General features: G+C 31.2%; 1 protein-coding gene across 1 annotated transcript in view; it reads left to right on the forward strand.

Moving 5' to 3' along the window:
* LOC111634387 (DNA replication licensing factor MCM4-like) overlaps positions 1-13,404 on the forward strand; it is a 36,149-nt gene extending 22,745 nt beyond the window's left edge. Inside the window, exons 16-25 of the mRNA XM_023379147.1 lie at positions 701-847; positions 925-1,016; positions 4,627-4,729; positions 6,287-6,463; positions 6,558-6,651; positions 11,978-12,132; positions 12,351-12,468; positions 12,552-12,793; positions 12,866-13,076; positions 13,164-13,404. Of these exons, the coding sequence (XP_023234915.1) occupies positions 701-847; positions 925-1,016; positions 4,627-4,729; positions 6,287-6,463; positions 6,558-6,651; positions 11,978-12,132; positions 12,351-12,468; positions 12,552-12,793; positions 12,866-13,076; positions 13,164-13,262 (1,438 nt within the window). The 3' untranslated portion in view covers positions 13,263-13,404. The remainder of the gene's footprint in view (positions 1-700; positions 848-924; positions 1,017-4,626; positions 4,730-6,286; positions 6,464-6,557; positions 6,652-11,977; positions 12,133-12,350; positions 12,469-12,551; positions 12,794-12,865; positions 13,077-13,163) is intronic.
* The last annotated feature ends 4,883 nt before the right edge of the window (positions 13,405-18,287 follow it).

Below are 18,287 nucleotides of genomic sequence, written 5' to 3' on the forward strand. Positions count from 1 at the left end.
TATTTTCTAAGACCCTATATTATAATTATTTGTTCTTAGTTGTGTACCAACATCGTAGAATACTGTTAAACAATTCAAAACAATAAGTGAACGAGTTAATATTTAATACACAAAAGCTTCTTCGATTATTTAATGATAATTATAATTGTTATATCATAAGTTAATTAAATATCATTAAAATCACATAATTATTTTTATTTTTGATGAGATTATTCATCTAGTTTTTGACAAGACTATGTCTCGTTTCTAAAATTGCACTGCTGTCAATGGCTGCACACCTTAGAGGTATGAAGGAGTACATGCAATTTGGCACAGAGTATTTGGTACCCAAATCATGTGCACATAAAAATAAACTAGACTTATAGGTAATCAGGAGATTGAGAACTGATCAAAATAAAATATGAATGCTGAGACTGTTTTTACAAACAGGCATGAGTGTGAGATTTTCGCATGTGTTGCTTGCACTCTCTGAGACATAGTCTCATCCCAAGAACAGCTTCGTCGTTTTACTTGTTATTAAATAATGTTAATAGTTTATAACTGATTTATATTCATGTTAGTTTTTTATAATAATTTTAATTTTAGTGTTATAAATTTATCAGCATTTTTGTTTGTTTTTACTGTTATATTTTATAAATTTAATATAAAACGATTTATTAAATTGCATTTTAATATACTGATTATCTAAAATTTATTTTAGAGTGACTGTCACGGGTATATATCGTGCTTGTCCCGTTCGTGTTGATACTAGAAGAAGAAATGTAAGATCTGTATATCGAACCCACATTGATGTAGTGCATTTTCGTAAAATTGATCAGAAACGTCTTCATGAAGATATAGAAGAAGGGTAAATTTGTATTTTGATCATTTTTTTAACTGTTAATATAATATTAAATAATTACACAAATTATTTTGATTGTGTAGACAAAGTACACGTTTTACTGCAGAACAAATTGAAAAATTGAGAAATCTTTCAAAATTACCAGATATTTATGAAAGATTAGCTCATGCTCTTGGTAAGCAAAATTTTTTTAAATTCAATTTATATTAAAATAATTATGAAGTGAAATGTAAAAATCATAAAAAATTATATTATAGTTTTCTAATTGTAAACATGAAATGGCTGCAATTTATTTGAAAGGATTTGTATATTGCATTAAAATCTATTTATTGATTATGAAAATAGTGTAGTGACTCCTGTAGACTGAAATCCACAGAGTATCTGAAGAAAATAATGTGATAAGGAATCAATAATTGACCAAAGACATGTACACATAAATTTCAAGTGATAGCTCTAGAAAATCCACAATGACACGTTGCTTGCTAATATGACGAAAACGTATACAGTCGACCCCCTATAAGATCATAGATACGTTCCATTCTTTAGGAATCCGATTTCTTACGAGTCCTTCCAATCACAGCCCAACACGTGTCAAGTTTACGGACTACGGCTGTTTGAAAGATTTTCTTCCATAAAATTAATCGATTCTAGACTAATCCGACTCAACATTTCCAAAATATGTATATATTTTTTGGGAATAATTCGTATAAACTACGCTATAAACAAAAAATTGTAGGATTACTTACCGAGTGTCACCATTCGACATTGCCATTGCTCAACATTGTTTTCGTCGCGGAACAGCTCAGCAAAGAGCGGCCGATTTCTAACAACTTATTTTTCTGTGAAAACTTCGTAGAACTTCGGAGACATCATTAATATAAATAATTTTAATCGCCGTTGAATAAGAAATGTTTCTTTCACAAGAAATGTATAAAATTACAGTACTGTATTAGACTTACGGTACCTAATTTACATACTGACAGACGATAGTTAGCGTAAAAATCTCCGTAGCGTGGCGCCACGCTAGACGGCGGAAATTATATATTTAATTATAACAAAGTTACAATAAGTTAATATATAATTATATATACAGTACCTAATTTATATATAATTAATATATAATTATATGTACAGTACCTAATTTATATATAATACTGTACAGACGATAGTAATTTCTCTGTAGCGTGGCGCTTGACGGCGCGGAAAGTAGTTCGGCTGCCCGATGACGTTTCACGTAATTATAGGAATTTTTTTCCCTTTTTTTTACAGATACCGTCGCAATTTTTTTGCAGTTTTATAGGAATTGTAATTATAGGAACTGTAATTATAGGGGGGGTCTACTGTACATACTAAATATCAATATTTTAAAATTAAATGTCTCATTGAAGTCGTTGGGTGGTCTCAGACGCACGATTTCTGTTACTAGCTGATATCTATTTGGGTACGATGGAAACAGATTCTCCTATTCCTGTCGAAGATTTCCTTTTGTTGACAGCGATCATCACAAACGTCTCGCTTGATGGTTCCAACTAGTTTTTCACTTTTTGTCTTTCCAGAATAGTCCAAAGGGAACAAAAAAACAAGAGAGAGCTCACAATGTGAAAGTTTAATTTATACTTCCCACACTCTGGAAGTAGGCCTCTTGCACGTGACACTACCCCAGACCAATCAGCTCTAATTGTTGCACCCCCCCAGAAAAGGTGACGCCAGGGCAAAAAAGGAAAGGATCATGCAATACACCATACAAAAATAACACTATACATAATAATGGAACATTAAGTACAAAAAAAAACAAACAAAAAATATATATAACATATAGTCATGTAGCATTACAGTGGCTTGAAAAAATGTTTTTTTCACAATGAGGTTTAGAAATCTGTTTAATTCTCTTGATTTTTGTTGGCTATCAAAAGCATATTAATAAATTTGTTCAAAGCTGTATGACTTAATGTGAGAACTAAAAGTCAGAAAATGTGAGAAAAATTACTTCTCACAGAATATCAAAGTGCAAAATCACAGATTTTTCCACAGACTTTTGAGATTTTTGGCAGGAAATTTCAGAAGCAGACAACAGTTGCTATGGTAATTTGAAATCTGAGACAAAGTTGCATGTGTTTGATTCACAATTCTTTGTTTTTTCCTTTATTTTAATATATTTGATGCAACTTTTAACATAAATTTCAAACAAATGATAAACACTTGCGTGCTGTAACAGTAGCTGATCGGAGTAATCCATTGTTTTTTAATCCTTTTGCCTAATAAAACTGTTTGTGTAGCAAACAAGTTTTTCTAGTGGCAATAAAAGTATGCAATTAAATTTAACATATGCATTTTGAGATAAGATTTTAAATTGCATATATTTACATGTTGGTGCCATTATTATAACATTTATTGCATTTAATTCAAAATTGGACATGTTAATATGAGCAAATTTATTACAGTAGAACATCGATTATCCGACTCAATTGGGAACTGGGGTTGGTCAGATAACTGAAAAAACGGATAACTGAAAAATATGAAAAAATACATTATTAGTATAGTGTATTAGTATATCCCATGTAATTAGTATATTAGTATATCGCTATTAACCTACTTCGCGTTGAATTTTCATCAATGTTAAACCTAACAAATTTTTTAAAAATAATAATCGTCGCTATTGTATCGTTAAAAATTATTTTATTGCTCACAAACAAACAACCACTCATAATTAGAAAATTAAACCTTGTTTAAATACTGGCCTCCCTTTTATGGTCGAGCCAGTGTTGCCAGCTAAAACACACAAAAATTTAACAAAAATAATATTAAAGTAGCCAAGACAGCAAAATATTGTAGTGCCACATCACTAGTGGACATTTGAAATTTGCCGACTAGAATGATCGGTTAACTGATGTGATGGTTGATTGGGGTTCGGATAATCGATGCTCTACTGTACTTCAAATTGCATTATATAATATTTTTTTTATATTTCAATAAATTACCTTTTTTTTTGGTCAATTAAAAGAAAAATTTTTATATACAGTAGACCCCCATAACACGGGTTCATATAGTTCGGATTCCTATATCACAGCAAAAAAATTGCGACAGTATTCATACAAACACGCTAAAGAAACTCGTATAATTCGGTAAAATGTCATTGCTGACTCATGTCACAACAGGATTGGTCGAATCTAGACCAATAGTGGATATTGTACAAACCGTTGAGTTTAAACGAGCAGTGGCCCTACTAAAAACCATTTATTATTTCACGTCCATAAAAATTATATTTATATTAATGATGTCTCCAAAGTTCATTTTTCACAAAAAAAAAATAATTTATCAGAAAGCATGCGAGCGCCATTCAATGACAAGCTTCTCTATGAAAACAAGCTTAAGCAATGGCGTCGTCGAATGGTGCACACTCAGTAAGTAATCCTACAATTTTTTGTTTATAGCATAGTTTATATGGATTATTCCCAAAAAATTATACGTGTTTTGGGAATGTTGAGTGAAATTAGTCTAGAATCGATTAATTTTATGGAAGAAAGCCTTTCAAACAGCAGTAGTCCGTAAACTGCATATGTGCCGGGCTGTGATTGGCTCATGTATTCAAGGACTCTTAGAACATCAATTTCATAAAGAACGGAACATATCTACCGTGTATAGGGGGGTCAACTGTACATTTAACTGTAAATTATTAATAAGCTTATTTAGCATGCTTGAATTTGAATTTATCTGTGAAAAGTTCTTAATATGTTATATAAATATTAAATTTATAATTAAAAGTATTAAAATGTTATATTTATTAGCTCCAAGCATATATGAAAATGAAGATATCAAAAAAGGTATCTTATTGCAGCTGTTTGGTGGTACAAAGAAAGATTTTGTTAACAGTGGAAGGGGTAAATTCAGGTAAGTTTGTTTTTGTACTCTCTTAGATCATGTTAAGTAATTCTTTAAAAATTTGAAATTTTAATAGGTAAAAAATTCTACAAGGTTTGTTGGAAATCGAATCATTAAAAAAACTAAGATAAGCCATAAATATGTTGAGTACTGGGAATACACTAAAAATTGACAATATTAACCCTTTGTTTTAGGCTACTCACTTGTCTTAAAAATTGTCTGTGTTTAAAATAATCCTGAATACAGTAATATAGTGCCTTCTGGTATTTCGTTTTCATTATGGCATTTCAACAAGAACCTGACCAAGTTAAAAGCAGTTGAAAAATTTCTAGTATATTATATACAAGATCTTCCAGAAAGAATTCTACCATTTTAAAGTACTGTAATTATGTTAATTATTATTTGAGAAGCATGTTATGTATACCATTCGATATAGTAACTATCTGCATTTCTAGTCATATAGTAACTATCTGCATCTGCATTTCTAGACACGCGGTAAAATATCTCGAAAAGCTGGAAATCCACAGGGCACAGAAGAGCGCGCAGTGTATCAACTATAGGGATGCCGACGGGCTTTCGTCCGCTTGGAAATCTTTTTGCGACGAATTGGCATAGATCTATATAAAAGGCTCAATCAGGCTTATGATGATCGGTTTATTAAGCACACGAAAATTTGTATATAGCACTTTCGTTTGTAACACGTTGCCTTTTAATTTTTTACATAACCGTTATTTGGAATTTCCGTTGCATAATTTTTCGAATTTTACATTTCGAATTAGAGAAATAACTGATGATGAACGCTTAATGCGTTTGAAAACGTTTTTAAATTATTAAAGAATTTTGCTGGATAGTTGAATGGTTTTTATTTTTATCTGCGTTTCCCATCTGCATTCAAACATCTTGTTGTCTACTACCTAGGAAGCAACGTAAATAAAAACGACAACTGTGCAACAGAGAAGGCATTTTTTGTCTGATACATTTTAATACATTTGATGCAACTGCAGTTTGCAAGGTCAGAATCATCCATCATTGTGCAATGAAAATAATCTGCAGGAGCTGTAGAATTGTGGCTGTTGTGAGAGAAGTGAGAAGGGATGGGGAATCGGCAGAAAAATACACTACTACAGACTCCTGAGTCTATTTTTTAAAAAATTGATTCTAACTAACTTGCCATCCCTGGAAGTGACAATGAATATGTTATAGTGAGAGTAGAAAGAATTTGAATATTGATGCATTCCATGTGACAAGGATTTCATACACTGAGCAAGTTGTAATGGTAAAATGTTAAACTTGAAAAGTTTTCCAATGTTTTAATATGCCTTACAACATTCTCAGATAATAATAATAATAATTGACATTAATTACAATAATATATTTTGGAGGATCTTGTATATATATGAAGTTAACAAATTCTGGACAAAGACTTTTAAACAAATAATTTGTACAGAAAAATTTTATTTTCCCATTTTGTTGTAATCTATCAAACTATCTTTGCATTATCTAGTAAATGCATTACTTTCTTCACAAATCTATTAATATTTTATGCTTTTATTTTAATCTTTTCAGAGCCGAAATCAACATTTTACTTTGTGGTGATCCTGGGACCAGCAAATCACAACTTTTACAATATGTTTTTAATTTGGTACCTCGAGGCCAATACACATCCGGTAAAGGATCGAGTGCAGTCGGATTGACAGCTTACGTTACAAAAGATCCTGAAACAAGACAGATGGTTTTACAAACGTAAAGTTTCTTTCTTAAATTCAATCTAAAACAATTTAAATCAATCTTATTTGAAATTTTATATCAAAGTATAAACAGGAATAACTTTTTACAGTGGTGCTTTGGTATTAAGTGATAATGGAATTTGTTGCATTGATGAGTTTGATAAAATGAATGACAGCACAAGATCAGTACTTCATGAAGTGATGGTAAGGTTTTAATTGTTTGTCAAAGTAGTAGATATAGCATAAAATTAATATATTCCATTTTCAATATCTTAAAAAGAATATTATTCTCTCTCTCTCTCTTCAGCACTCATAGTCCCTGAAGGACCTTGGCCTCATCCAGGATTTTCACCCATTCCTCTCTATCTTTGGCTTTCCCTTTCCAACAACTCACATCCATCTTTTTAAAATCATCATTCACATCCTCATTCTTGGTTTCCCTCTCAGTCTTCTTCCCTCTGGCCTTTCTCTGTACACCTGATACACTTTTCTTTCAGGTTCCATCTGTTCTAAATGCCCAATCCAACGAAATCTCCATTTTTTAATTTCTGCTTCAATATCAGGATTTTCATATAAATCTTCAAGTTCTTTATTACTTTTAATTCTCTATTCTCCTTTATCCTTTACTGGTCCATATATTATTCTCAGAATTTTCCTTTCAAATCTTCTCAACTATTCTTCATGTTTTCTTGTCAGTGTCCAAGTTTCAGAACCATACATGATTACAGATCTTATAATAGTTTTATATATTCTAATCTTATTGCATCTTCATATTTCTTTAGATGTTATAATTCTTCTTAACGTATAATAGCTTTTATTTCCCGCTGTCATTCTAGCCTTTATTTCCTCATCAATTTCATTCTTTTCTGTTAACTGTGTTCCTAAGTATTGAAATTTATTCACTTATTTGAATTTATGTAGAATTTATATGTAGAATTTGTCCCCTTGACTGCTAGCATTCTTTCCTTGTTAACTTCATATATTTTGTTTTTTCATCGTTAACTGCTAAGCCTTTATCTATAGCTGCATCATCCATTATTTTAAATGTCTCCTCAATTACTTCTTTAGATCTTCCCAATATAACAATATCATCGGCAAATGCTAAGCACTGTAAATGTTTATTGAAAACCGTTCCACCTGCATCCACATCCATTTCTTCATATTCTTTTCTCATTATCACTACCAAGTTAAATAAAACTGTAGAAAGTGCATCTCCCTGTTTAAGCCCTTTCTTTATTGCAAATGTTCTTGAAATATATCCCTGCATCTTAACCATACCCTCAGTCTTTCCTAAAGTTAACTTTGTGAGATTTATAAGTTTTTGAGGGATTCCCAGTTCTTGAAGACTCTCCCAAACTTTCTCTCTTCTTATACTATCATAAGCTTTTTTGTAATCGATAAAAAGTTGGTGTATTTCAATATTATATTCATAGCAAATCTCTAGAATCAGTCTTAGTGTAGAAATCTGATCTTTAGTTGATATGTTTTTTCTAAAACTGCATTGATAATCTCCCACTGTTTTTTCCATGCAAACTGCCAACCTTTTTGCTATTATTTTTGAAAAAATTTTATAAACTACATTCAGTAAAGTTATTCTTCTGTAGTTACTACAATCTAATTTATCTCCTTTTTTGTGAATTGGGCAAATTATTCCTCTATTCCAGCTTTGTGGCATCTGTTCTTTTTTCCAGATTTTCCTAACAAGCTTGCCTAACTCCAGTTCCAATTTCACACCTCCTGCTTTTATCATTTCCGACACTATTCCATCCTCTCCAGGAGCCTTGTTGTTCTTTAAAGTTGTCATTGCCCATCTCAATTCTGTTAGTCTTGGATATTCACATCCCCATTTGCACTTTCTTCTCCTTCTTCATCAGAATCAACTTCTGTGTCCTCATCTATTAGTGTGTCCATTTGACCCTCAATTGATCCTACTCCTTTGTTCAGTAGTACAGTCGACCCCCCTATAACGCGGGTTCATATAATGCAGATTCGTATTAGAGTTTCTCAAACGGGATCCCAGGATCCCGGTTGTTTTTTTAACCCAGGAAATTTTTCTTATCCCGGGAAATCCCGCAAATTTCTTAAAAATTCACTTTTTTTCTTATTTTGTGTTAAGGTTGAGGAATTTTGCAAATAAAAAGCATAATTAACTCATTCGGAATCAGAAAGGGCATTCTCGGTGGCAAGACTTTTTCATTACTAAAATAAGAATTAGAGTGAGTTATCGGAGTATTGACCATCTTTGCTTTTTAAAATCTTATAAAAGTTTGCAATATTTTGTATTATATTTTATTTAAAAAACGAAAATTACCTTCTAAATTAGAAGTTCATTTTTTTAATTTTTAACTCAATTCAAAACATTTTTTTTGTTGTTGTTGTATGCAGTTTCCAGCAAACTTTAATTAATTTTTTTCTATTTGTGAAAATTTCTACGTTATTTAAAGGTAATTTTTATTATAGGCCTATAGACCTTACACAGCATTATTAATATGATTTTGGAGGTTACAGAACTTTAAAATTACTTTAAAAAATGAAAAATAATTATATCATTTGATTTCAAGATATTTTGTATACCTTAAAAATAATTAATTCTATCCCGGGATCCCGGGAAGCAGTTCACTTTTATCCCGGAATCCCGGGACAAGCAAAAGATCGGGAAATGAGAAACCCTAATTCATATATCGTGGCAAAAAAATTGCGACTGTATTCGTATAAAGACACTAAAAGAGACTCGTAAAATGCGGTAAAACGTCATCACTGACTCATGTCACGACAGGATTGGTCCAATCTGGACCAATAGTGGACGAGCAGCTGAACTACTTACACACTACGGAGAGTTTAGGAGGGTAAGTTGGGTTTACTATCATCTGTACAGTATATAAATTAGGTACCGTAAGTCTAGTACAGCACTGTAATTTTATACATTTCTTGTGAAAAAAACATTTCTTAATAAAGATAGAGCATAGAAACTTTTTATTCCAAAGCTAAAAGACTTCTCTAAGTAATATAAATATGTATTCGATAATTTTTACTTTCCGGCTGATATATATAACAGAGGAAAAGTATAGTGCTTGGTCAAAAAAATGACCCCTCCCAAATTTTTACATTTTTGAACTCGGGACACCTTGAAATTTCAAGATATGCAAAAGATTTAAGGTTTTTTTTACATGTGTGGATGTTAGACTGTGTGTGGGGGGGCATGATTTTGTTCACCCTGTTGAAGCCTAATAATTTCTGTGATCAGAGTGGTCAGAATTGGAGTCAGATGGTTTAACTCAGGAGTTAGTTATTAAGCGTCAAAGTGGTTGAACTAAATCGTGTCCCCATGTACATTCTAACATCTTAGGCGAGAACATCTTAATGGGTTTTACTGTACTATTATAAAATGGCAAAAAAGCTTACTTTGAGGGTAGAGATGAGTTTTATTTTATTTTTTAAAATTTTGAACGCTAATAACGAGTAAAATATTTATTAAGAGATATGACACATGACCGCTTTTATGTCTTCACTCTGTCGACCTTTAATTAAGAACCAAAATTTAATGGTATTAATGCCCCTTTATACGCAAGCTATAGTGCCACATTTTGTTTCTTAAACTTTACCCATTCTGAGATATTGTTTAATATCTCAGAACAGAAAATAAAGAAATTAAACAAATTAGACGTCAACACACACATGCGTGCAAATTTTTTCCCTTTATTAACTTTTTTGAAGGGTTCGGGAGGTCTCCAAACACGCAGATTTGCAAAAAATCTTGGAGGGTCAAATTTGACACGATTTTAATACTTTTCCATTTTATATACGTAACAAGTTGGTAAGTAAAAAGGAGTCGGAGTCAGCAGATTTTTTTGACGACTCCGACTCCGGCTAAAACACCAAAACTCTACGACTCCGACTCCACAGACTCCACAGCCCTGGTATAAAATGTTCTCATTTCATTGTTTCTATTTTCCTCCATTTTTTTTAACTTTGCATTTATCCATTCCCTCTTTTTCTTCCTGCACAATTTAGATGCCAGTCTTCTCTTCTCTTTGAAGTCTTCTATATTGCTTTCAGATTCGTTTTGAATCATCTTTATTCTCACATTTCTTCTTTCCTCTAATGCATCCCTATAATCTGAATCAAACAAATTGTTTTTCCTTCTCTTTCTACTTTTACCAAGTACTTCTGCTGCTGTTGTGATGACACTTGATATTATATCTTCCCACCTTCCTTCAATGTTTCTTGGTCTCTATCTCCTCTTCTTTGCCTCATCAGGTTTTGTTCAAGCACCCGCTGATATTTAATTTTGATTACATTCTGCTTTAAAGATTCAACTTCATATCTTATAGCACTATTTCCCCTTCCACTTCTAGGTTTGATTGATATTTTTTGTCTATAGTTTGCCCTCACTAAGAATATTATTATTTATCAGAAATGGGAATGCTTTTGAAAATGGAATAAATTTAAAAACACTAATTTTATTTCATATTTTGAAAACTGATTTGCTGATGTATTTTCTGTGAATAGTTAAAATAATTATATAAATATTAATACAAATTTCTAATCAAATATCCAGCTTAAATTAATCATGAATATCAATTTTCTATATGAATAATTATACTTTACTTTCATGAAAAATTGTTAAAAAAAAACAGACAAACTATAGTCCTGTAAACAATGGCCATTTTTTTGTTTCCATCAGTGTCATATTTTACATGTTTAACTGTAAAAATATTTCAATAAAAACATTTAATTAATTAAAATAATTTATACTAATGATAACATATACAGTACATATTAATTTTGATTCTGATGAAACCGTGTTGTAGTTTGCTTTATACAGACATAATAAAGTGACTTTTTTCAAAACACTTGGCAGATTATTCATCTCTTTATTCAGTTGGTTAACCAACTGAATAAAGAGATGAATAAAGTGTTTTGAAAAAAGTCACTTTATTGTGTCTGTATAAAGCAAAGTACCTATTAATGTTAAACAAACTGCTGGATTTGCTTTGTTAATAATCCATCAGGTTCTTAGGCATTTACAACAATAATATAAATAAAGTTCAAATTGATAGAAATGCAATTAAATATAAATAATATTTATATCAATTATATTTAACAGAAAACTTTAATATTAAGAGCTCTCTGACTGATTTATCAAAGTCTGTCTAGATGTATAAAGTTAAGTAGAGCAGCTCACCATTTAACTGGATTCCTAGAATATTTGGAGAATAAGGTCAATCACAGCCACCTGCAGAATGAAGTGCAGATGACTTCATTCATAGAGCATAACTCTTTTTATTTAAAATTATTCTGACAAAACAGATAGTTGTTATTTTGTCTCAGTTTTGTGTACAATTTAAATTTTCCAATGACCTAGTTTAGAATTAAGCTCCCAGTGGATTGTTTATTTTAAAGAGAAAGTATAAACATCAAATTTTTGTTGTTAGAAAAGGACTTGGAGGGAGATATGACATTTTTCTTCATTTCCTTTTTTTACTTAAAAAAGCAAACATAGGTTTAAATTTTAAGCATTTACTTTTAGGAACAGCAGACTCTATCCATAGCCAAAGCTGGAATTATCTGTCAGCTAAATGCTCGAACTTCAATCTTAGCTGCAGCCAATCCAATCGAATCACAGTGGAATAAAAACAAAACTATTATTGAAAATATTCAGTTGCCTCACACATTATTATCAAGGTTTGTTTTTTATCATCATTATTGAATTTTTATAAAAGAATTGTTTGCTAAAATTTAATTTTTATAATTTTTAAAATATGTTAATGTGTTCAAATGTAATTAGGATCCATCTTACAACTTTATTTTAAATAGCCAAACAATATATAACAAAAATATTTTTGTTGTTCAGTCATTCAGAAACTGTTTTGTATTTAATTTGTAATATTAAAAATTTTCAGATTTGACTTGATATTTCTTATGCTTGATCCTCAAGATGAAGTATACGATAGGCGTTTAGCCAGACATTTAGTTTCATTATATTACAAGACTCAAAAAGAAGAAGAAGAAGAATTCCTGGTTATTTGCTTTTATTTTAATGATTGATTTTTAATTTAAATTCTGATTATTATTTTCCTACTTAAATATTTTTCCTGTTACAGGATTTAAATCTTTTGAAAGATTACATTGCATATGCACGAACTTACATTTTCCCAAAAATTACCGAAGAGGCAGGCCAGGCTTTGATAGAAGCCTACGTCGACATGAGAAAAGTCGGGAGCGGCAGAGGTCACGTATCTGCATTTCCTCGTCAATTAGAATCATTAATTCGTCTTTCGGAGGCACATGCCAAAGTCAGACTTTCTAGTTCAGTTGAGTTGGTCGATGTAGAAGAAGCTAGAAGGTATTTAGATAGTCACAAGCTAAGTTGTTTTAATCTTTAAACATGATGTAAATTATATAATGATAATTATAGATTGCACAGAGAAGCTCTTAAGCAATCGGCCACAGATCCTGCTTCCGGGAAAATTGATATTACTATTCTAACAACTGGTATGAGTAGTTCAATCAGAAGACGACGCTTAGAAGTTGCACAAGCATTAAGAAATCTGCTAAAGGGTAAAGGAAAAACTCAAACTTTCAATTATCAGAAAACATATTTGGAGCTGAAAGAAAGTTCTGATATTGTAAGTGTTCTTATTGATTTTTTAGTAAAAGTTAAATTAATTATCAGTAAATATTTAACATTTTATTAAATTTGTTTTCTCTTCTAGATGATAACGAAAGAAATGTTTGAAGATGCTGTAAAAGATCTTCAAGATGACGAATTTTTAGTAGTGACCGGAAAGAGCACCATTCGCATTTGCACTTGATTAATATTAATCTTTTATTTCAGTTATATTTCTTGTTAATTTTAATTTCTTAACAATTTTGCACCAATAAAAATATAATGTTTAAACTTTATATATATATATATATTTTTAATTAGAACAACCTTAAAATGTAAAATAAATTGTTATAAAAATTGATTTAGTATAATGAAAATAAACTTATGAATGTTTCATTATCATTAATATTGGTTTAGATTTGTGTATAGTGGGTAAAATTTTATGGATATTTTTCATTACAAAAAAATAAATAGTAAATAATGCATTACTTAATTATAAAGGTAGATCAATATGCAGTTTGTTTTTGGCTGGTTATTTTATTAATTCAGTCTTACATAATGAGTAGAAACCCTTATGTTGAAATTAAGATGAAGTTGAAGGAAATGAACACAATTAATGTAATGAAATATTAATGCAGTGTCCTCTTATTTATACATTATACTTATGAAATAAACATGTTCAGATCAGAATGCACACAAATGAAATGCCATGGCAGCATCCAAGAGGCAAGATGAGGCCTTGACCTCATCTTGTCTCCTAGCTTTCTGTTGGTATTGTGTTAACTTTAAAAATTTCATGAATAGTTGTGGCAACAATTACTGGTTTTCATAGGCGGTCCCTTCCAGATATGTCAAGCCCCGTCACTTACCTCATGAGTACTAAGAAGGTATGTAAGAAAATATTCCATATTCATTGTGGGTATGGAACAAAGACCTTTGTACCCACAAGGCAAAAGTTTAAACAATAATAGACTAATAGTAATAAATTATGATTTTTATGTTTTTAAATATGAGATTATTTTCTATGCAGGAATACAAATTATTTTCAGATTCTGATTATGTTAGATAATTGAAAATATATATTTTATTTTATTCTTTTATATGACTTTTTTATAAAAAAAACAATCTATGTAAAAAGAAATTAATGAAGACTGTACATTTATGTTGCATTTAATTATATTTGTGAGACAAACGAACTTCAGATGGTGTTGCAAATCAAAACAACATGGTCATCATGAGTTAATCTAGCTCCTGTGCAATATGTCACAGCCTATAAAAAGTGCTTGGCCAAATGGTTAAAGCGACAACCCAATGCTCTAGAACCGTGGTTCTCAATTTGTGGTCCGTGGAACACTGGTGCTCCATGAAGCCATTTCAAGTGTTCCGCGAAAAAATCAGATATACAATTAAAAATTGTTGCAAAAGAAAAATCACTACTATTAATGTAATAAATTCAAACAAATCAATGTAAAATAATTTTGGTATGGAACAGGGGCGTGCCGTTACATTTGATGATAGGGAAGCTGTGTTGCTATAAGAAGCCGACATCCAGGGGCAATCAGTTAATTATTTCTTTAAATGTATTTTTAATAGATTATTTATCTGACGTACTTAATAAACAAGTTCATTATAATTACCTCTGTTATTAGATCCAATATATTCCATATGCCCTGTAAATGCCAATTCTTGCTTTGATAAAAGCATATAACATCTATTTATTTAGATATAATATATCTATTACCCATAATTATCTCGTTACAATTTTCAATATTTATTTTTTATTATATACTAATGTTAAATTCTATTCTTCTACGATTTCCAAATTGCTTCAAATACGAAATAATCGACGGTTTTTCGTGTCTTTTGCCAGCTAAATTGTCAAAGCCATTCTTATTCCACACACTAATTTCATTCGAAAATAGTAGGCAAGCCAACAAAACAATTTTTGCATTTTTATGCATTTACAGAGCCATTTTATCGTGAAAATGTCGAACAAATTTTTTTATTGAAGTGTTTATATTTAACTTAGGCATTGGCCTTTCTCTTTTAATAATGTTTTCTTTTTCATTATATGATCTCGAGCCAAAACTTTTTTAAAATAAATTTTCAATATCGCAATTACATTCCGAATCGCTAGCCACGATATAAGGGCTAAAATTAAAAATAAAATTATAAAAACTTACTTGGTGAAATAAAATGTGTGGTGGATATACATACCTGGTACAAAACATTCTTCAATTGTATGAATATACTTTTAAAGAAAATTATAATTAAATATAACTTTGTAATGAAACGTACATGAAAATAACATAAAATATTCTTTACTCTTTAAATCTTAACCACTTAGTCAAATAGCTCCCTACGAGTGGAATCAGAGACGGTCCTGCTAGGTGTGCGGTGTGTACTGTACATGCACGCGGGCTGCCAAATCCCGAGGGTGCCGATACCCTCGGGATTTGGCAATGTCAAATGTTTCTTTTGTCGCATCACTAATATACCTCAAAAGACGCGACAGGGTTCTTGTAAATTTTAAACGTTTCTCACCATAGCTGTAAAAGTCTATATGTTAAACTTAATAGATTGTCCGTCTTTTGTTTTCTAACTAATTCGTTTTAGGACCAGGTGTTGTCCACGGAAATTTCCAAAATTTACAACTTTTCGGTCACTCTCGTCGAACTGGAAAAATTTCTGTCTTTATTACATCTAATACAGTATTTCGAAGAAATCAGTCCCCACTGTACTCGGCTATAGATTGGTTCGGTTAAGCTTTTGTTTAAGTAATATTCCGGCTCTTTCATCAGGGTTTTGTTTATGTCCCCAATTCCCTAATCGCTTAATTATTTAACTACTACTTAAGTAGAAATAAGTCGAAACCAGTTACTTTGTACTCGAATATTTGTAGTCTCGGGAAAAAAGTGGAAAGACAAATTTTTATGACAAACGGATACATAAATCGTAAATTTAAGGAAAATAAATTCTAGAGCCTTTTCTGTACCTCGTGCATCTCTCTCATTCATTAAATTTAGTTGTAAATGACGCTGTCGAAGTAACGGTTAATTTTTTAACATTATACAAGAATTGTACACGTTTTTTTCTACATCCCCTTAAAGATGGGATGTACGAAATCGTAATATCACTGGTTTAACATCGAAATCCGTGAGTAATATAAAATCGGAGAGCGGAATAAATATATCAAATATTTTAATGGATTTTTTAAACTCCTGTCAACTATACAGAACTATCGTAAAAACATACCAGTAAATTCTTATCGGTTGGGTTAAGTTATAAATCTACTCGTTATTCACGTAATCGAAATATCTAGTGGGCAGGCGGCTAACAGCCCAGAACCGGTCCTTGATAGAATTGGAATCTTTATATGTGTGCAGCTTTCACCCAAGGTCGTAGGCTTCCACCGGCTAAACCGGGTGAGGTTGGTGCTCTGTAAAGCGCATGCGCAAATCTGGCTTTTCGTAATCTGAAAATACAGGAGATTCCACTCCGCCACTAATATTCTAATATACAATAGCAATTTTTTTTTCCACGTGTAATATAGAAATTTGTAATAAGATACATAATGCGGTTATAATAAAATATTGTGCGATTATTTTCATATAATTAAAATTAATATTTATTTATTTTTTAGAGAATACGAGGGAAGCGGCGCTTCCAACGCTTCTAATGACAGCACGCTACTGGTATGGAATGTAATAAGCAAACGCCAATGTCGTCGTCTACTAGATTAAGTGCGCTTGATTTCAAAAAGGTTTGCCACCCCTGCTTTATAGCTGATGTATTGTAAGTGTTTCGCGGAAAAAAATGTCAAAGTTTAGTGTTCCCCAACTTCAAAAAGATTGAGAACCACTGCTCTAGGAAACCCGGGATCAAATTTGGACGGATCAAAAAATCCCATCAATTTTCCAGAGAGTGATCCATCCAGATACATCGCGTTCCGTCCCTCATCACTCGGCCTCTTCATTGTGGACCCGACCGAACCCGTAATAGGCTTACTAGAAAGGTTTTCTTACTCGGGGAATCTGGGATCGAGAAAAAGTATATAAAAACCATGCCAATTATTCAATATTAATGTGTGTGATATTTTGGCATTGATTAGGGAAGGGTCAAGGATAGTTTTGAACGCAGTTCATATTGTCATTTGGTATTAACAGACAATGCAGAAATTTATGAATTGTTTTATGTCAATAGATATCACAAATCGCAGTCCACAGCATGTTACCTGTAAAAAGAATAATAATAAATTCCAATGGTTCAAACTTAGTGTCTTATCTATTCGACTACCGTCACTCAGAGCCGAAAAAGTTTTAAACGTCCACTCAGCCTGAGTGTTTGGCATTTTTCAGTCGACTAATCATGACTAACGACTAATGTTGCCTCTATTAGTCATTAGTCTTGGATATTCTGATTGATGATTGATTAGTCGTGTTAGTCATAATTCGAAATACATTTCTTATCTACGTATAATTTGTATTTAACTAAGAAATTAGATCTTCCTTAATCGGTTTTTATCTAAAGATCATTTAAATTTAGTAAATTCCATTAATTTCTGTTGATAATAGTCTTTCGTTAACTTTTTTAGAATGTAAAGTTTCTTAAATGACAAATTGCGATAAAAATAAACTTTAACGACAATTTTAAATAAAAATAACTTACAGGCGCCAAATATATTGGAAGCAGACGATAAAATGACTTGTTACGCCAGTTGCTATGGAAACTAAAGTTCGTCTGCTAACTTTTTTAAACTATTCTTTTTTTATTTAAGTTTTTAAATCAATTATTTTCGTGTATTAATTAAATAATTTAAGAAATATAAATGNCTTCCGGGATGCAAGCAAAATATCGGCAGCGTGGCGAACATGCATACTATAAGAGTCAACAAAGTTAGCATAGCGGCAACTCTCTTAACTTTTGTTTCTATCTGCACTTTATTGTATTTTAATGTATTTTACTGGTATTATTGTAACTACTGTAATTACAGCCAATATGTAGAGATGGCGCTTATACGATAGAATATTTTTTTAAAAACGTTCCAAAAATAATGCTTGTATCGGTAACGCAAATTTTTTAGTTCGAAGTTCGATTGTTCAGTTTTTTCTTGATAAAGACCATTGAATATGGTCGAAAACGTTTGAATTTATCTATTAAATTACGGCTGCATATGTAAAGGTTTGTTTGAGTGTATTTAGTTAAGAAATGCAGTCTCTGACGAGTTATA

The sequence above is a fragment of the Centruroides sculpturatus genome, unplaced genomic scaffold (genome assembly GCF_000671375.1).
Source record: "Centruroides sculpturatus isolate CEXI.00-Female unplaced genomic scaffold, Cexi_2.0 scaffold644, whole genome shotgun sequence".
Taxonomy (NCBI): domain Eukaryota; kingdom Metazoa; phylum Arthropoda; class Arachnida; order Scorpiones; family Buthidae; genus Centruroides; species Centruroides sculpturatus.